Below are 20,687 nucleotides of genomic sequence, written 5' to 3' on the forward strand. Positions count from 1 at the left end.
GGAACAGGGCGAACAGCAGAAGGCACACGCTGCGTTTGGGATGTGCTAAAGCTGCTGCACGACGGCAGCTTTCGAGGCAGGCTGAACCGCACCAAAGCGGTGTCTCCCCCGGTGCTGGACGCTCTTCTCCCCCTCCGACCCTCGCGTTCTGCCGCCATCTCGCTGTCCAGCAGCCGCCCCGGGGCTGCCGCCTCACCACGGGCGGGAAGGGAAGCCCCGGGCTCGGAGCAGCCTCCAGCCGCTTCCCGCCGAGCGCCCTGCGCGGGGCGGGGCCGAGCCCGCGCGCGGCGGGAGCAGCCGCGACACAAACCCGCGTGCGCGGGGCCCCGCCGGCAGCGGGCGATGGGCGGACCGGGGCGGGGCGGGAGCCGCGGCCGCGCTCAGTCTCGCGAGGGCGCCGGGCTCTGTGTGGCGGGACGGGCGGCGGCTCTCGCGAGAGCTGCGGCCCCGGACCCAACATGGCGGAAGGTGAGGGGGGGAGCCCCGGCGAGGGGCCGGGCGGGGCCGCGGGTGCCCGGGGGGCGCCGCCGGGCGGGGGGGCTCCGCCGCTCGCAGGGGGCCGGGGGCAGCCCCCGCGTGGGGCTCCTGCTGCTCCCCCCGGTGCGACGGGCTCGGCCCTGCCTGCGGCGGGTGGGGCAGGCCGCCCCCGGGGTGAGCGGGAAATGGCGGGGGGTGGTCCCGCGGTCTGACCCCGCCGGGGCAGGGCGGGCCTGGCACTGCGCCTTTGCCCCTCAGGTGCGGGGCTTCTGGGGCGGCGCTGGCTCCGGATTGCTGTGGGGACCCCGCCGGGACATCCCGCCGGGACATCCCGCCGGCCGCTCCCCGCGGTGGGCCGGGAGCTGCGCGGGGTGATGCTGAGGGGAGCCCGGCGGGGTGAGGAGAGCCGGCGGGCAGCGGCTTTTCTCGGAGCAAGGCGGAGGGACGGTGCTGCAGCTCCGGTCACCTGCTGCCGGGAGTCCTTTTGTCAAATTCGGGCTCTAATGAGACCTGCACAACTCCAGGGCTGCTTGTGTTTTGCTTGGAGGCGATCGGTGACACCGTTTCTAAACTAATTTAAGTGAGATAATGGGATTTGAGAAGAACCTACTTGGGTTTGTGCAGTCCTACTCCTTTCTGCGGGACAGGAGCTTCCTCTTTTCCTCCCCGAAGGAAACTGAGTCGGCAAACTGAGCTGAAATGCCCCAAGTTACAAAGGAAATGAAGGCTCCATCTTCCAGTCTCAAAAGCGCAGACTTTGGCTGTCAATTCTCAGACAGTGGTAGAGTTTTAAAACCACTTGTGGAAAATTAACTAGGATGGAGCAGATGTGGATCTACAGGCACACATCAGCTGAGAGGATGCTGCAGTCCAGCTGGTTTAATACATCCTTGGAGCAACTCTTAACGTTTCCTGTGTTGAAACACCTCTGTTTTGTATATAGCTGAGCAGCCTCTTGGGCTTGCTTTTAAGCCTTGGTGACCCGGTTCTGGTGGGCATTAGATGTCAAAGTTGTCTTCAGGTGATGAAACCGTTCCCACTGAGACCCTGAATGATCTGAGGCTCTGTTTCGGGGTCCTGCTCTGCAGAATAAGCCTGCAGCTGATCCAGGTCCTGTTACAGACATCTGTACTTAAAGATTCTTCCCTAATGCAAGTAATTCTGTGATATTTTGGCTAAAGAAAGCACTAGACCAGTGAGTGATCCTGCACGAACAGCAGTAATAAGCTGTAGTTGTAGCAATCTCCACTCAATTCCTTATGATGTCTGGGAGGAGGGGCTCATTTTGTCCCTTCAGACAAAATACCTGTGTGCAGCAGCAACTACCTAGTTAAGAACAGATAGTATTGGAGAGTCAGCTGAAAAGTGAAGGCTTGTTAAGGGAAGGAGCTGGTCAAGCGTGTGGTCATTGCTCAGAAGCTGAGGGGATTTTTCTCATGGGAGTGTTGCCTCTGTGTACAGATGTGCTGAATATGATTTATTGCAGTTACAGTATAGCTGCAAGTTGATTGAACAGTTTATAAAGGCCAGAGCTGAACTTGCCTTTGTAACTTCTGGAAGAGTGCTGTACCACCAGTAGCAGGACACTAGGTTACATGCAGGCGCATGGGATTAATGCTTGAGTCCAAAGCAGCAGGGAATGTGCTGTAGTACTTTGGGGTGGTTGTCAGGGTGCAGATATGGAGTGAGCAAAAATGAGGGGGAATAAGAAAGTAGTGACTTTTACAGCCCGGGGGAGGAGGGGTCAGTGTGGGGCAGGGGAGGAAGGACCTGGCTTCAGGGGGAAAGGAGGTGTTTCAGAAAAATAGATTTCACTCAAGTGCACTTCAGAAATATACAAAAATGTCTCTGTAATGCTTCAGTGACTGCTGCTGATGGGCAGTGTAATGGGTTCCACTAGACCCTCCCTCTAGTTTTTGGTACATGCTATCTGTCACCCCATTGCCTGTTGCCTCCCTACTTATCTCTTTGGATTCAGCTATCTAGTTGCTTTAAAATACTTTGTGCCTTCTCTTACAAGAAAAATAGCCTTTTCTGAAGTCCTCTTTGAAGTCTTTGGTATGGAACATAAACTTCTGCCAGATAGATGCTTGACTATCTGCTGGAAAACTGTTAACAAACACTGCTTTTCTTTCCCAGCCACGGGCTCTGTACCTGCACTGTGGGCTCAGAAAAGGAGTCGCTTTGTGCATGCCTCTTGTCTGAACCCAGGCATCCTCCTCACTGATGCGTGTGGATTGATGTTTAGCCAGAGGCTGACTGGTATCTCCCAGTGAGGCTGTCCTTCCAGGGTCTTGATGAAGGATCTTTGTTAGATGTGTGCGTGCATGCAGGAGTTGTACAGTGTACTTGGGAGACAGTCAGGTGAATGGTCATACATAATGTGGACTGGTAATAATAGGCACTCCATGAAAACTGTTGCCAGGTTGAAGATGCAATGGTCATTCTGCATGGGTTTTCTAAAAGTGATGCTGCTTCTCCCCCCTTCCAAAATTGAGGACTGTAAATAGTAAACCTGGAGTTGTGGTGCTGTTTGTTTAGAGGTGGTGCTTCTACCTGAGATTGATCAGGTTCCACTTCTGAAGCAGTTCTTATTTTAAGGCACTCTTTAAATGAACAGTATACAGGGAGAACATGAGGTTTTGCTCTTTTGCAGTGGATGTTGATTAAGTGGACGTTGAGGACTGTCTTGAATGTGCACTTGAAATGTGCTGTGAGATCATATATTGTCTGCAAGTGTGCAGTGGTAGCTACTACACCACTGCTGTGCATGTTGTCACGTAGAATAGGAGAAACTCTTCCCAACTCTTCTAATGCTTAGAGTAAACAAATACGTAGCAATCCCTCTCACTGAGGCTGCGGGAAGTGGATGCTGTCAATCTGAAAACAAGATCTCTCAAAGCTTCAGCTCTTTGAGGTACTTTCACTGCTGGTAGTGATTGTCTTGGATTACCCTGGAAGCAGCAGTGACAACTTTATTGTTGGTTACACATCAGCCTTAAGCTTGAGGGTTTAGGGTAGTTCTGCATTGTGTTCTATTGACTGCAGAGTAGCTTGGAGCCTGGCTTGGGTAAAATGACAGTAATTGAGATGTTACCTTTTGGTGCTGATCCTTTATTCCCACCTTCACACTCTCATTGCTTGGCTGGCAGATGCAGTGTTTCTTTAATATGATAGATGCCATGAGGCTCAGCAGGCGACTTCTTATTGCTCGCATTTGAATTTGTATGCCACCTAAAAATCTCACTGTGTGAACAGTGCTGGTGTTCACACACTAATTTTGGGCACAGTTCTCAGTTTCTTTCAGGGTTCACTCTTGGCTCCTGTCAGAATCTTGCTCTCCCTGCTGTGGCAGTAGGGCTTGCTTTGTGCCACCCTGACACCTTCCTTAGGAATCAGTCGGGAAGGAGCTGTTGCTCAAGAGGCATGTCCTTCTGTTTCTAGGAACACCAAAACTGTGTTTAGATAGGAAGACCAGAGCAGAACTTAAACTCTTTTTGAGGGTTGGAGTGATATTGGTAGCACAACTCTGAGATAATAGTACATCAATAGAATAAGGGAAGTATCCCAAAGGAGATAATATCTATTAACTTTTAAAGGATGAAGCTAAATGCTGTTGAAGGAAGTACACTGCCAGACCTGCTTAAATGGTATTAACTGAAGAGTAAAATAGGGTAAATTACCTTCTGTTTATCCATTATAGTAGTTGTTAAGTTAAAAGGCCTATAAGGGAGCATTTGCTGTGGCAGTCTGCAGAGGAAAGACTAAATGAGGCATTCTGTCTTCAGCTGAGCTGCAGCAGGATGCTCTGCCCTGGGGACCTGTGTTGGAGCAAGGCCAAGGTCAGCTGTGCTGTTGAACTTCTCTACAAGGAGAAAACACTGGTTGATAGAGCTCAGTTCTCATTGTTTGTAGTACTGACATTTACTAAATATTTGAGGAAAAACTGTTGAACAGTGAATTCCTGCCTGGTGGGGAGTAACCTTGGAGGAACTTTCCCACTTAAAATCATCGGTTAACTTCCAAATTTCTCCTCCCTGCCCCCTCTCGTTTTAGGACTGGTTTTGGATTTGTACCTTATTTGGAAAATCATCTTAATGATGGGGGAAATAATGAAGCACAGTGATTGATAGCTGCATATAGTCTGTGCAGCTATCCATACATAACTATTCATAAGTTGGACTGGTTTTAAGCACCTGGACAGATGTTTCCTTCCAGCAGTGATTAGAGGTTTCTAATCTCTACATAGTGATGTGCAGTGCCTCTGATGGGGGGAATGTGTGTGTGTAGTAGTAAGTAGTCTTACATTTTTTTTGGCTGACCTGTAACATCCATATTCTGAGGAGAATCTGTTTTCTTCTCTGGCCATTTCTGACGGACTTTCTCTTGGCTGACAGCGTGAGGAGTTCTGAACAGGTCAGTTAAGTACTCTGAGGTTGATGTGGTACATCAACTTGTGGTTGATGCCTCAACTGTAAAGTCAAGCAGCATCTTAACTAAACTGGAAAAAAATGGATAAGAACCAAAGAGTTAGTCCTCTACCACACCGTAATTCCAACAGTCGTGGTCTCCCATGTTTTTTGAAAGCTTACGGCATTCCTGACTGGGCAGGATGCAGGGAATTTCGTTGTAAGTGGCTGTGTTCTGGTGATTTTTGATGTGTTTATGGCTAGCAATGATATAAAATAAAAGGTTTAATATTGGGGGTGAGATGCTCAATTAGTGCGGAAGGGAAGAGACTCTCACTGGAGTGTTCCATGATTAAACTAGATGTGTAATGTCCTTGTAGGGTTAAGTTACCCTCAAGATGTAAAAGAAGGGTGTGCATGTTTCAGCCCTGTAGTAACTCTGTGTGCCCCTGCAGAGGAGGTGGCCAAGCTGGAAAAGCACCTGATGCTTCTCCGTCAGGAGTATGTAAAGCTGCAGAAGAAGCTGGTTGATACAGAAAGGAAATGCAACCTCCTGGCTGCTGAGGCTAACCAAGACAATGCCAGCGACACCTTCATCAGTCGACTTCTTGCCATTGTAGCTGAACTCTATCAGCAGGAGCAGTACAGGTAAGAAATCCTTCCCTGGGGAAAAGGGCATTACAGAAGCCTTTGACTTTATTGACTGCAGTAGGTACTAGTCTTAGACAAGGAAAATTCTTTCTCTGCTGCCTGGTATGAATAGTGTCCTCAGTTGCCATTGGAAGAGCATGCCAAGATCAGGTAGCAGACTGAATCCAATTCTCGAATCAAGAGCACCAAGTAGAATTTCATCTCTGAGCCCGATATTTGAGATGAGTTTAAAGAAAGCTGACCATCTTCACCATCAACAGCAAAGCTCTCTTTGAACAGAAGTGATTTTAAACTGATCTGTACCTAGTTGATGGATTAATTACACAGTGTATCTTCTACCAGCTGGAAAACCCTCTTTTCTTAAAAGGACATGTCCTTGATAACAGTTCTGCAGTCCTATTGCGTGTAAAGAAGCCTGATCAAATTGGCTTAGCTGGTTGTGTGATGTAACAGGTCTTAGTGATATATGTGACTTAGTGGTATAAATGATACTGTATTTTTGAATCGCAACACAAAATCAGATTTAATGGTTTCTTTTCCATAGGCACATTAAGGATCAGCCTCAGTGCTCTAGATCTCTGAACTGAGTTAGTTCAGAGGCTACACTGACATCAGTTTCTTTGCTATTACTGAAAAAAATGCGACTATAGTGAAGGAGTTCAGTCATGTAAGGGGAAAATATATAGTTTTGATGAAAGTTTCTTTCCCCTAACATCTCATAAGCCTGCCTGAGAAAAGGCTCTGTGCCTGAGAAGAACTTACAGTATGCTGGGTAAAAGTCTTCTTTGGTAGCATATGTCAGAAGAGTTGGTTCACTTTATTTTTGTTCAGCTTTTGTGTTTTAAAGATATAGAATATGGTATAAAAGGACCTAGAAGTCATGAAGTGAGAAAGGGAGAAAGTTCCAGTGTGAGTTTTGTTAAGAAGCATCTCTGTGTTGTGCTGTAGTTCATAGCAGTGCTTGCATTTAGAAAATGATCTGGAAAGTGCACCTACGCAGTCAGAACATTTGCAAGCTGTGGGACAGGTACTTTCTAACTGCAGAGGATAACCTGATGTTAAAGGGGTCGGGATGAAATCAGTGCTCTTGACAGCTGGGCTTCTGGGAACCAGGGATTCTTGGAAGTCTGCCTTGTACTCAGACTACTGTCAAACATCGTTTATTCTCTTGCTGGTCTTGCCTGAATCCATTGGTGCTCAGCTGATGGTATTAGTATGGACACTGCAACATATTTAACCTCAAGATTGTTGGATTTTCCTATCTTTTACAGTAATTCCCTTGTGGTTTATTCTGAAATGTTTAAAAGGCACAAAACCCCACAAATGCTTTAAATACTAATGATTGACACTAGAAAAATAAGAATTGTCATTTGACAACATGTTCTGCTTAACCAATTCAATGTGTTTTCACGTCTCAAACAACTTGGACCTAAATGTGGCTACTGGGACATAGATACTGTGAGGATGCTGAATCTGTACCTATCCAAGCAAAGGGCAAGTCTGTGTTGTACATGTATGTGCTTTTTTTCTCTTATCAGTGATCTGAAGATAAAGGTTGGGGACAAGCGCATCAGCGCTCACAAATTTGTCTTGGCGGCACGCAGTGACACGTGGAGTCTTGCCAACCTTGCCTCAACAGAGGAGCTGGATCTGTCAGGTCAGTCATTGCTCAGATGCTTCAATTGTCTTTAGGATGCATGTTGGGAAAAGGTTACTTATGTACCTTTCAGACTACCACTGGCCCCAAAAAGTGGTGCTTAATCCATGAACGATGGAGCTGTGTCTCTGCAACATGGTAGTACTCTTGTTAACTTGGTGCTAGTGCTAGTTAAATCAGTAACCTACCTTCTCTCTCTTTAATGAACAGGGGTTGAGAGTGGTGGCCTGTTTGTCTTTTCTAGAGTCAACTAAACATAATGAAAAACCAATCTATATGAGGAGCTTGACTTCTTCCTTTCTAAGGACAGGGCTTTTTGAGGTAGTGTGCATAATTTCTCTGAAGTGTCATGGAAATGTCTTGCTTCTGGTTAACATAGTGGGAAATGAGTACAAATACTGATGTGTGGTTAAAAAGGGATTTGCTTTGGCACTTTGATACCTTTGCAAAGTAGGTGAGGAAGAGAAGTTTTGTACAAGACAGTCTTCCACAAGACAGTGTTTTGTTCTGCTGTAGCTGTTTCTTGTATGTACCTGAGCTGGGCAGTGTTTCTGCAGATTTAACCTCACGACAGGCTTTTCTGTACTTAACAGGATAGAAAGGTCTTATACAATTAATTTGTGAGCAATAAAACCAGACGTGAAGCTAAGCAGGTTTGCTGGCTGGCATGTTGAATATTAAGTATTGGTTTCACTTTCTGCACTTAATCTTATGAATCCTAAGTGCAAACAAACTGGAAAGAAGCGGGTCACAGCAGAGTGGTTTTATGAGACAGCATAGGCTTTCTTGCAGAAGGATTTATGGATCTTTCTGCAGCCACAAGAGAACAGATGCCAAGGAGTGCTGTGCTAACAGAAGATGATTACAAAAAAGCTCTTATGTTAATTCTAATTTTGTTGCAAGTGGCAGTCCATAGGACTTCTAGCTCCGTGTTTAAGCTGGTCTGTGAATCTCAAATGTAACTGCAGTCTCGCATCCTTAACAATGCAAACACTTCCTATTATAGAATGGTGCTTAAAGTGCTTCATAAGTGCTAATAAATGATACTTCCACTGTGTAAAATGGATTTTATTAATAAAATTTGATAAATGGTGCAAGGATTAGGTTATGAAATAGTTGTAGCAAGCAACATGCTGTTCCCTAAAGATTGTCATGGTTTTCTTAAGAGGTTCTCTTAACAACTTGCAGGCTGTGATTGCCTGAATCCTAACTTCAGAATACAGACAGCATTGAAAATTGAGTGGGTTTAGAGTTCATGTAATCTGCAGAATTTTCCTCTCTTTAAGAAGAGCAGAAAGAGGTGAACACAGGCCCTCTTGTTGGGAGGGAGAAAATGAACTGTTATCTCTGGCAAGGCAGAGCTGGTATTGCAGCTCTGGTTACTTCAAGTTTGACAAAAGATAAATTTGCCTTACTAAAACCTGGAAAGGAGAAGTTTTAGGATGGGTATTTCAGTGTCTTTAGACGTGTATGGTTTTAATTTTAAAACACACAAAACCAGTTTAAGGGACTAATGTTACTTTTCTAAATGAATGATGTGTTTTTTGTAATTAGTCTGATCTGATGTTGTGGAGTAATTCTCACCCACACCCTCGTAAATAGGATTGTCACTATACTTCTGATAAGTTTCCTGGCCACTGGGCTTGTGTGTCTTTGTGTTCTGGGGTGTAGGTTTTTCTTGCTGTGTAAAAAAAACTTGTGATCAGTGTTGCAAACACCTATAATCTAACCAGCTTCTGACACCGACACTTCTGCATCTTTCCTAGAAATGGTTCCCAGCAGTTCTGAGTACTTTGTAGTCATTACCAAGGTGTAAGTACCTTTATTGGAATGCAACAGTTCATAACATATGTTTAGAATAGAAGAGAGAGGATTCTTAAATTGAAAAGGGGATTTGTGCTTGCCAAATAGATTTAGCCGTATGTGAGGGGCCAAAGACTTTGAAGGGGCATCACTGGTCCTTAAATCTGCAATATTGGTGTAGCAGGTAGGAGATGTTACAGGGTTCCCAGCATTCTGCACAGGGTTCCAGTGGAAAAATGATTTTCCTGTTTGGTGCCAGCATTGTTCCTAGTTTCAACTTCTGACCAGTTTTGACATTTTGATTGAACTGAAGCAGTACTGTTTCGACAAGACTATCTTTTTCATGGTAGCTGTGACTTTAGCAGTCAGAGGAATAGCAACTACTTGAATAGGGGATTGTTCCTTGGGTGTTTTATTAATCCCTGTTGCTCCCTGTAGCAGATGCTGACCCAGAGGTAACCATGGCAATGCTGCGGTGGATCTACACAGATGAACTGGAGTTAAGAGAAGATGATGTCTTCTTGACAGAGCTCATGAAACTAGCAAATAAATTTCAGCTCCAACTGCTTAGGGAAAGGTGAGTCTTGGTAAATACAGTGAATCTTCTTGAACTCTTCAACCTTGTTTGACTAGAAATAAGATGATAGCTGCTGGCAGTTGGATAAAATCCTGCTTTTTCAAAGTCTTGAGGTTTTAATAATGCAGCATGACATGGAGTTTGCCATGGGAAATGCAGCCTTGCATTACAGTTAAACTGTAGCTGTTTTTCTCACTGCTTGTATGTTTACTTTCTAGTTCTTCTTCCAGTCAAACTAATAACCCTCATTTGGCATTAAGAGGAAGCAGAGATCAGTATATTAGTAACAAGCTCTAGAGAGTTGCAAGAAAGGCATCGTTGAAGAGAATGCTAAGGAGAGTCAATGGCAAGTGGCTTGCAATAGTAAAATACCACAGGTGAAAAATAAACTTGAATAGCAGTTCTGTGCATCTTGGTGTCAATTTTTCTTCATAAAGAAGGTTAATGTAACGGTACAGTGCTTTGCCATTTTGAGAGATACTGATTACAGCATTCTAGTAGGGTCTGGCTTGTTATCTTGAATGTACAGAGTGTTCTAAGTAACCACTTACAGTTAGTGAGAAGCCAGAATCTACAAACTGAAACCTCAAGTTCTGTACAACTTCAAAGCCTTGTGTTTAGTTAAAGATAAAGTACCCTTTGATATAATAATGCCCAGGGGGTGTCTGGGGCTGTAGCAGTACATGGCAGTCATAGTCTATGATTTAAGTGTGATTCAACGTGAAGCAAAGTAAAATCACTGTCATTTCTTCTGACCAACGTTGGCATCTGTAAGGCCAATGCTAAAACTGCCTTCAGGTTTTGTACAAGCCTAAAACTGTCTTCATGTAGTACTGCTGAAACATTCCGCAGCATTTTCTAGTAGCATCTAGGGAAAAAGAGTCTATAGGACCCTGTTACAGCATGGGAGAGTGATTACGGTAAAGCTGTTTCCTGATTACAGAGATCTGGCTTTCCTATTTTGACAGATGCGAAAAAGGAGTTATGTCACTTGTTAATGTCAGGAACTGCATTCGTTTCTATCAGACTGCTGAGGAGCTGAATGCTGGCACCCTGCTCAACTATTGTGCTGAGATAATTGCCAGTCACTGGGTAAGTACTGTCAGAAGGAAGCAAGAGGAAAAGTACTTACAGAGTATAGGAACTTAACCAGTAGAATTTTGCTTAACCTGCTGTGCTGTTACAGGAGTATCTTTTGATATGCTAGTATTCAAGCATTCCAGTTGGGATGGGGATTACTTGATTCCTTGTAATAGGTCACCTTAGTCACTGAAAGTTATGCTGACCTTCACAGGTTTGCAAGGAGCAACAGTGTTGATAAAAAGCTGTCAAATCTACCTGCCTTTCTTCCTGTTGTGAGCCGAGGGGCTGCTTCTGAGGCAGGAGGGACTTTTCCCATCGGTCTCATTTATAACATGCTTTTGCTTTTGACACTGGGTGGTGGTTGGTAACTTCTACATTACAAATTAATAATTCTATGTTTGAAAAAAAGGGAAGAAAAAAGTCACTAATGGATCTTGAAACTAAAATGTTGGATGTAAAACTTCCTGAGTGTTCCTTCCTAGTCTTAAAAGGGCTATCTTGGATTGTTCCTGCTGCTTGTGATGTTATCAAAATGGAGCTTTTGACCAAACTTGTTTTGTAAATGTCATAATTCTTGTGCAATACCCTGTTTCTAAAGAAAACAGGAGTATTGCTTACCCTGGTTTTTTTTAATTGCTTCTAGGATGACTTGCGTAAAGAAGACTTCAGCAGCATGAGTGCTCAGTTATTGTATAAAATGTTCAAGTCCAAGACAGACTATCCTTTGCATAAGGCTATTAAAGTTGAGAGAGAAGATGTAGTCTTTTTGTATCTTATTGAAATGGATTCACAGGTACAGTAAGACCGTCTTGATCTATCTTCTGGAATTTGGTGTTTCATATAACTATAGTTTCTAACTATTAGTCTGAACCTTGTTAAATTTTTGTGGCTAATTCATATTTGCATGTTTATTATTGCCATAGCTACTTCTGTGTTTGTTATGGAGGGCCAGTAGTAAAGGCTCCAGAAAGACTTAATTCAGAAGTGATTTGTAACACTAGTTTTAAAACATCTTGCATGCAACAGGTTATATCTAATAAAATCCAATACCTGATGTTGTGATGCACATTTAAAGCTGACTGGTATAACAGTCAACTTCGCTGCTTCATGGCAGCTCAGTAAGCATCATTTCTTTGAACAAATGCTTTTCTTCTGTTGAATGTTTGAGGTAACAGCTCTTTGTTCTGATCAGATGAACACTAGCAGGTAAGTTGCCCCCTAGCAAGGGAGAAGGAAGAATTATTCAGGTATTATCAAGAATTATTCAATTAGTCCTTTGATGCCTTAAATCCTAATTGGAGGCTGGGACCATAGCAGTATTTAGCACCCTTAGGTGCTAATCCAATTGGGATTTGAAGTCTCTTAAAGGAATGATTGAATAATTCTTCCTAGTAGTATGTGGAATGAGATATTTAGGTGGCATCTTTTAAGACCGTAGTAGTCTTGCTTTGTGGGAGTTAAGGCTTGCAAAAGAACTCGGTTTTCTCATTGAACACCATCTCATGTGGTGATGCTACTCTGATGGTTTTCCTGTGTAAGATGCCCTTACCTAAATGCAACACAGCATTTTGCGTTAGAGAAAAAGGTCTGACAGCATGGTAGTTGGAACGGGCTGTTAAAGTATTTTGTTGGGCTGGTGAACATAAATCTAATGTCAATGGATTGAATTTGTATTGTAGCTTCCTGGGAAGCTCAATGAATTGGATCACAATGGAGATCTTGCTTTGGATCTAGCCCTTGCCCAAAGACTGGAGAGTATTGCAACTACACTGGTCAACTACAAGGCTGACGTAGATAGGGCAGACAAGAGTGGCTGGAGTCTATTACATAAAGCCATCCAAAGAGGTAAGTAAATAGTATATGAAGCCTTGTAACTTGCGGTTGTTCCCTGTGTGGCATACATATTCCAGAGTCTAGTCCTGTGTCCCTTTAGTTGTCACTGCAGTTAGAAAATTGTCAAGGGTGAACTTTGTCCTATTTCTTGTTTTGAACTTTAAACCAAACAAACATTTATTTGGCATCTGAAAGCCACCCTGCTGGCTGGTGAATGAAACTGGCACTGCATGACATCCAGAAGCAATCTAGTAGAGTATTGTGTGCCAAAGGAAGAAATGGAGGGAGATACTGAGAGTATTCTGATTTGACAATACAATTTCTTTCTGCTAGGTAGTTGAATCAAGCATGACAGCCTAGTCACGAATCAAGATGATTCTATGAAGGCTTTTTCTAGATCTAGGTTGAATGCAGCATATGCTTCTTTCTGATTATGGTTAACAGCAAGGGTTCCTGCTACTGAACTGCAGTTTTAGGGCAGGAAAACTGACTGGAAGAAGAGGAGGAGCGGGTAGAGATGCTTCTATGTCAGTTTGAATATCTTCAAAGCTCTAGTGAATAGTAGCATAGTTACTGGAGCAGAGTCTGAATACAGCTACGTGATTATCTTGAGCTGTTCTCCACATTAGAGTGGAGAATGTATCTTCTTGGGAGAACTGGAGCACAGTAGGACCTGGTTGCCACTAACACGTACTCTGAAGGCTTTGGAGTAGCAGCATCTTGGGACTGTGGCCAAAGTCTGGTAAAAATCCATAGTGAACACCTTGTGCTACTAGTTGCCTTCACTGATACCTTTGGCAACTCTGTCTGTTCCAGAAAGCCAAGCACAACAGGAACCTTAGCTGTGACTGGACCTCATGGGTATTGTACTGCTACAAATGAAAAGCATAAATTTGTTTGTTTGTTTGTTTGTTTAGCAAGCTCTTTTGGACTGTTAGAAATAGTCTAAATGTTGTGAGCTCAAAATACAGCTCCCAACTTCTTCCTTTAATCTCCTACATATCTAAACAGGATAATGCTGGTGTCTGATCCTGTGAATGAAACTGCAGCAGCAGTAGGAGACCTTCTAGGCATAGGTCAGTGTTGTGATTGCTGCAGCCCTCTGAAGCACTGGAGATTGCAGCAGGCTGCTCTTCATACTTAATACTAGTGTTTGTCCTCTAGTTCTAATGTCTGCTTTCAGTCTAAGCTGGAGCTCTGAGAATGAAAGCTTGCTTTTCAGTAACCAAAGCTTCAGTGAATTAATCACTGTTAACAACCACATGTTCGGGAAATGGAGCTAAAGCAGGTTGTCTGAACTTGCCACATGATTCTCATTTCTTACCAATGGAGAGGGGGGGAATGTCAGATGTGGAATCCAGGAAATGGGATTTTGGTTTTTGCTGACAGAAATAATACAGCAACCTATATTGTTTAAACAGGGGAACAGTCATCTTTGTTCTCCAGTCTTGCATTCAGGACAAGCAACTTGTGAATATGTCTATTCAAAGTAATCTTTGGAGTAAGGGGAATTAGTATTATCCTGAAGTGATTCTCTCCATCTGTGTTCCATGTACTGAAGTGGGCATAAGCTCTGACTTCTGGGCTCTCTAGAGGGAGTTCTTAGGATTGCTGTGCATGGTGCATCTGAACTGTTGAAGCCTTTATCCTATATGTAATGGGGCCTAAACTCTCAAGAGCAAAGGCTGTGTTATTGCTTGTTTGTGTAGCAAGACTGAACAGGTGATGACTAACTTCAACTACACACTTATGACTGGTGCTCTGGAATAGTAACTTTTGATCAAAAGCTACTTGTGTGTTTAGGCTCACAGTTAGTCCAACTCTGCATTAAAGCAGCAATGGATTTATCGTGATAGAGGAACTAGCAAACTCGGTATCCCTGTAACAAGTAAACTAGTGTGTGAACTTTAATCACGTGTAACCTCTGGGCAAACCACTTTTTCCAAGGGGTTTTTATGAAATATTTTAATCCTGACTTTGCAGGGAAGTGCTCTTGAAGTTATTGCTAAGGCATTCTAAGAGCAGACACTTGTATTGAAATGATTGTATGTTACAGAGGGAAATCACGTGTATCCATTTTCTGCACTTGTAGAGAGGGTATATGAAGTATATATCCATAAATAACCTTGTTTTGTTTCACAAAAGGTGATAAATTTGCTGCAAACTTTCTCATTAAAAATGGTGCCCGTGTGAATGCTGCTACACTGGGAGACCAGGAGACTCCTCTGCACCTTGTGGCCTCATACAGCCCCAAGAAGCATTTGCCAGATGTCATGGCAGAGATGGCACAGATAGCAGAGTCCCTCCTACAGGCAGGAGCCAATCCAAATACGCAAGACAGCAAAGGAAGGTAAATACTGGGTGAAGTCTGCGACCAGTTTAACAGATCACACTGTAGTGATTAGATGCAGCCTGCTAAGGACTTGTTCAGGTCTGCCAGCAAAGCACAGGGGATACTGAAAGCAGGAAAGATCAATTCATTAATCCAGTTTGAGACCTCTGGGTTAGCACTCAAAGCAGAAAGCTGTGCAGACTGCATGGTACCCTGTCATGACCGATTAAATGTAGCCAGCTATAGAAAGCTGAGGTGAGTTGATTGTGTTAGCACACAAGGCACACAATTGCTTTGCCTTTATTGAATCACTGAACAGTAAAGCAAGCTAACTGAGATGACAAATAGTATTTCTGAAAAGTACTTCTCTTTGAAGCTGTCAGTGAAACTGAAGTGATCTCAAAGAGCCAGTATCTGCAGCATGTTTACTTGGAGTGTTGGGTCTGTAAACTGCTTTACAGGTGAGGTTGGGCTGGCAAACAAGTACATGTAACTTGTACTTAGGCTGATATACCGTAAGTATAGAAGACTTAGACTATATCAGCCTCTCAGTTCTGATAGGCTTTTTCCCTCAAGGTTAGCTCTTACATTAGTATAAAGAGTTGCTTGCTGCTAAATTAATAGGAATTATATCCGCTAAAAGGGTAGATTGCTCTTTCTTTCAAGATGTGCTTGTGCCCTTCTGAAAGCAGAGGCAAAAGTTAACCCCATAAATGTGTAGGGGCATGTTGGTGACCATGGACAAAATCTTAGTGTCTCACTTGGTACTAATGTAACTGTACTTTGCTCCAATTACAGGACCCCGTTACATGTGTCAATTGTGGTCAGGAATGAACCTGTATTCACTCAGCTTCTCCAGTGCAAGCAGTAAGTCTCACTTAAATGTAAAATACACTGAGGTTACCTTGTTCAGTGAAGATATGCACACTGGTTTAATAACTCTTCTGTGCCTTTTTGCCATACAATAAGGCTAACAATAAGCTTGGGATGTGAAAGTGGAAAGGCTTTATATAATAAGATGCCAGATGCCAAGTAAGTTTTTGCCCTACTGTAAAGAGGAAGCAAACTGCATCTCTTTCAAAGAGGGATTGGTGAAATAGTTTAGCAATAACTTAATTTGTAGTGGATTAAAAAGGAGTGATAAGTCTCTTAAAATGTGTGAGTATGTTCTTGAGTTCAGCTTGGGTTCTGTTTAAAGCTAATACAGGTGACTTCTTAGGGTGATGAAGCAGAATAGTTCCTTTGGCTCAGTTTCTTTGTAGTTGAATTTGCAGTTCTTGTACACAGTTTACTCAAACGTGAGAGGATTTGCAGGAGCCCAAGTGTACCGGGGCCATGCTTCTCCTAGGAGCAATGAGCTCAAATCTAGTAGTTACTATAAGGTGTCTAGCTTGTTTCAGAGTTGTCACAAACTGTCTGAGGTAACTGGAGCTACAGGAGGCTTCTTGGCAAGCAGAAGTTGTCAGTGAGGTGTTAGATAAGCTAGTACAGCTGTTCAGACACTTGAAACTTAAGCTGCATTGAGGAACCGCTTTTTAAGGTATAAATTGGGGAACATTAACTCTTATTTTTAGACTAGACTTGGAGCTGAAGGATCATGAAGGAAGCACAGCTCTGTGGCTTGCAGTTCAGTATATCACTGTATCGTCTGATCAGTCTGTAAACCCTTTTGAGGATGCCCCTGTTGTAAATGGAACCTCATTTGATGAGAACAGTTTTGCAGCAAGGTTGATCCAGCGAGGCAGCAATACAGACGCTCCAGACACAGTAACAGGTAAAACAGAGGTTTGTATTTCTGTGTAGGTGGAAGGCTTGTAAGTTAATTGCTTAATACTAACTGCACTCTGAGGAGCTGAGTGAGGTTTCAACAGTACTTGCTGCATAATAAATGGTAGGTGGTAATAGCTTTACCCAGAGCTGGAACACGGGCAATCTGAAGCTGAGCTTGACCTGCAGGAAGTGACAGAAATCTGGACTCCTTGCCAGATCCCAATATCCTCTTTACAGTTTCAGAATATGTAATTGCTGAATGACAGTGCTTGTGGCAGTCCAGCATTGCAAGGGGGCTATTAGTAGGTAGGATTTTCCTTGTTGGCTTCAAATTTTATGTTCTGTGGTAGTAGGGAAGGTGTTAGTAAACTTGTTAGCATCAAAGCATGGTTAGAAGAGCACTCTGAACAGTGTTCATGGTTTTCTTTAGGAAACTGCTTGCTTCAGAGGGCAGCCGGTGCTGGAAACGAGGCAGCTTCTCTCTTCCTTGCAACTCATGGAGCAAAAGTCAACCACCAAAACAAACGGGTAAAAGCAGAAACAGACTAGTCTGAGCTTCCTTATTTCCCTTCAGAACTAAGCAGAGATCTCTTGCTGCCAACTAGCTTAAAGCAAGTTGGAACGCTTGCTGAGCCTTTTGCATGTTTTCAGATTTTCACTAGTGATCAGACAACTGTTGCATTCCCCTGGCACTGTTCTTGCAGCATCTCCAGTTGTTAACATGCTTTTAACAGTGCTTGTTGTAATAAAGTTCTATATATAGGCTAAGTCATGTTGTTTGAAAGTCCTAAGGAGCTTCAGCTGCCCAGGTTTAAGCTCTTCACATCAATTCTTGTGGGCATAGTAATTTAAAAGCTACCTCTCTTCATGTCTCAAGCTGTTAACCTAGTTGAAAATAATAAACCCTGTTTATTAAAGGGAGAAACACCACTGCATACAGCCTGTAGGCATGGCCTCGCAAACCTGACAGCAGAACTTCTGCAACAAGGAGCCAATCCAAACATTCAGACAGCAGAAGCAGTGGTTGGTCAGAAGGATGCCTCTTCTCCAACAGCAGAGAATGTTTATCTGCAAACTCCCCTTCACATGGCTATTGCTTACAATCACCCAGATGTGGTGTCTGTCATCCTGGAACAAAAAGGTAGGTTTCTTTCTGGTTCAGACCGTAGTGGATCAGTGTGTCAGGATGGCATCTAAACTGTGTTTTGTCAAATTCCTAATAAAGCATGTCTTCCTTTAAACATTAAGTAGAGCAGTTAATAAGACTGCCTGAACATAGTCTTAAACTCAAATCATCTGCTTGTTAAGACTAGAAAATTAACTTGTCCATGAATCTTTCTAAATTCTCCTCTGCGTTTGGTTCAGGTAAGTGCTGGAATCAGAAACAGATAAAGGTGTATTTCTGTGGCGAGACTTCTGCCTCCCTCAACTCTTTCAGGAGGAGGATTTTGTACAGAATAATCCTAGTATCAGAGTGGAGACTGGAGTATTGAAACAGTAGCAGATGTCATTTTATTAAATTCTACTAGTTCAGTTTCTCCTTTCTAGCAGCAGGAAGGGAGTTTGACAGCTGAAGCAAGGCCTACTTTGTCTCCTACCCTAAGTGGGATTAAGAAGGGAGTAGGCGAACTGGGAAAAGCTTCATCCCAGGAGCTGAGGAGTGATGCTGCCACCATCTTGCAGTGCAGCCTCCACTATTCATTCTGAGAGCTTTTATGTGGCATTTTACATGGTAATGAAGGTAGAAAGGGGGCAGGTTAAGCCTCTTAATAGAAAAATGAATGTTTTTTAGTAGTAGTATTAAGATTAGGCAGTAATGGCAGTAATACCTGAATCCTACCACATTTGGGAAACTGAAGGTATCTTGCTTAGGTCTTTCAAACTGACTGCTAAAGGGACAGCCTACTTCAAAATGTGACCTTGCTATTCCTGCAGCTTTCAGCGTGCAATTGCAGATCAAGTACAAGAATGATCTAATTCCTTTATGCTTTGGGTTTTTTTGTAGCTAATGCTCTTCATGCTACCAACAACTTGCAAATTATTCCTGACTTCAGTTTAAAGGACTCGAGAGACCAGACTGTGCTGGGATTGGCTCTTTGGACAGGTATGTGCCTTGAAACCAAGATAATATTGAAGCTATAATGTGTTCCACTGTGAGCTCCCTGGTAGTTTCTGTATCACATCACTCTATTGCCTGTTCATGGTTAACTGGTCTAGATGCTGGTTAATGTAGTAATGCTGACTTCAGAAGGGGAAGGTGAGCTGCTGTTAAGGGGAATGGAACTTGAAATACTGATTCAGAAGGTGCTTTCTTTCTGGAATGTGGCAGGGAATGATTTGGGGAAAACTAGGTGCTACTTGGCTGCAAACAAAACATTTTAATAGTATCAGGATGTTGTCAAAAGATGTGGTCATTACTGAATCAATTTAAGCAAGGTCCTCCTGGGTTGGAAACAGCAGCTGTATGGGGGATGACTTCTCATTCTTTGGACTTAAGAGATGAGGCAGAATGCTTGGTGATGTTGCTCTGTATGGGAGTGCTAGATGTCATCCATGTGTAACAAACATCTTCACTGTCCAGGCTCTTCACTTGCCTTTCCAGTGAAAGGAAACAAGAATGTAGCTTTCTCTACCATTCCCTTTACCTGCTTCTGAGATAAAGGAGGAAGAACTAAGCTAAACAGCTCGTACAGTAATATTCAAGGGAATAGCTTAATACTAAAGTTGGTATGTTTGTTGGACAAAAGTCTGAAGTGGCAGGAAGGACTAGGCTAGGTATTGTTAAGGAGAACACTACTACATCTAGGTTGGCAGAGCTAACGGGAAAGCTCTGCTGTATACCAGATCATATCTTGTGTCTTCAAGCAAGACAAAAAGTACTCAGTAATCAATAGTCAGTAAGTCTGTAAGTGAATATTCAAGTCAGGTAGCTTCATGAATTGGTTTAGCTTATGGATGTAAATTTTAATAGGCTTTAGATTTTATTCAGTGTGTCTCTTGCTGTATTACTGAAAACTGAAAGACTGAAGCCTTATTAATCTTCAGTGTCTCTATTTTATAGAACTGAAGGTAAAATACTAACAAGCTGTAACTGTTTAGGCATGCACACAATAGCAGCCCAGCTGCTTGGATCTGGGGCATCCATCAATGACACAATGTCAGATGGCCAGACTCTACTACATATGGCAATACAGAGACAGGACAGCAAGAGTGCACTCTTTCTGCTGGAACATCAGGCAGATATAAATGTCAGGTAAGAACTTAACTGGCCATGTGTTTAGGAGCTGGTAGTGATGACTATCTTTATATAATGGCTTGAAGTTGTTTTCCACTCATGATTTGCACATAGTTACGCATTTGGTGGGGTTTTTTTAGGGCACTAGTTATGGCTGAAGGATTACACATGTGAACTGGGAGCTATATACATATATAGCTCCATAGCTCAGTACCTCATATTCAGGCTGCAGAGGGAGGTGTCACTTAACTCTAGGTAGAACAGAATCCCCTGTTACAGACTTCTAAGTCCTAGAGACACGGTACTGAACTTCAGCCTCATCTGTTTGCTGGCTTGTTGGAACTGCATGTTTTCTACCATCTAAACTAATCAGATGTAGCTCTAGCAACAAGATTCCAGTAGAACTTGCCTCCTGAGTATCAACTAGACAAGATATTAGACTTAACAAAACAGTTTTCTGCTTACTTGACTGATAGGCTGTCTTTGACATTTGGCAAGCTATACTGTAATGGGTGTCATGGGCACAAACTGCCTAATGCTGCTGTTCTATCTGCAGCTTTTTAACAGTTGTTGTTTGACTATTGCTTGGGTGTTACCACAGTGCAAAGCTGTTTGCTTCTGGGGCAGTGGGCCTGCTCTGAAGGAACTCTGGTCAAATACTGGCTGCAGTTCAGGAAGTGGCAGTGTCTCTGAGCTAAGAACACTAACATGCTTCTCAAACTTTAGAAATCAATCACTTGTTACTAAAGGGAGAGAGGGAAGGTAAGCTACATAGCTGTGATGAAAAGCTAGCATGGTGCGTTTGGTCGGCTGTAGAGTTATGGTCTTAACACAGCAAAAATACACTCGAGGAGATAATT

General features: G+C 43.2%; 1 protein-coding gene across 4 annotated transcripts in view; it reads left to right on the forward strand.

Moving 5' to 3' along the window:
* The first annotated feature begins 376 nt into the window (after positions 1 to 376).
* ANKFY1 (ankyrin repeat and FYVE domain containing 1) overlaps positions 377 to 20,687 on the forward strand; it is a 32,162-nt gene continuing 11,851 nt past the window's right edge. For 2 of the 4 annotated variants that reach the window (XR_003989568.1, XM_030472730.1), the window contains exons 1-14: positions 377 to 468; positions 5,342 to 5,534; positions 7,076 to 7,194; positions 9,436 to 9,574; positions 10,543 to 10,666; positions 11,301 to 11,450; positions 12,337 to 12,502; positions 14,636 to 14,840; positions 15,621 to 15,689; positions 16,397 to 16,596; positions 17,023 to 17,120; positions 17,511 to 17,733; positions 18,598 to 18,696; positions 19,692 to 19,845. Coding sequence is in view for 3 of the 4 variants with exons in the window: in XM_030472730.1 (XP_030328590.1) it covers positions 459 to 468; positions 5,342 to 5,534; positions 7,076 to 7,194; positions 9,436 to 9,574; positions 10,543 to 10,666; positions 11,301 to 11,450; positions 12,337 to 12,502; positions 14,636 to 14,840; positions 15,621 to 15,689; positions 16,397 to 16,596; positions 17,023 to 17,120; positions 17,511 to 17,733; positions 18,598 to 18,696; positions 19,692 to 19,845 (1,949 nt within the window). In the remaining variant the exon portion in view is untranslated. The other 2 variants (XM_030472731.1, XM_030472732.1) reach the window with 2 other exon arrangements.

The sequence above is a fragment of the Strigops habroptila genome (assembly GCF_004027225.2).
Source record: "Strigops habroptila isolate Jane chromosome 13 unlocalized genomic scaffold, bStrHab1.2.pri S16, whole genome shotgun sequence".
Lineage (NCBI taxonomy): Eukaryota > Metazoa > Chordata > Aves > Psittaciformes > Psittacidae > Strigops > Strigops habroptila.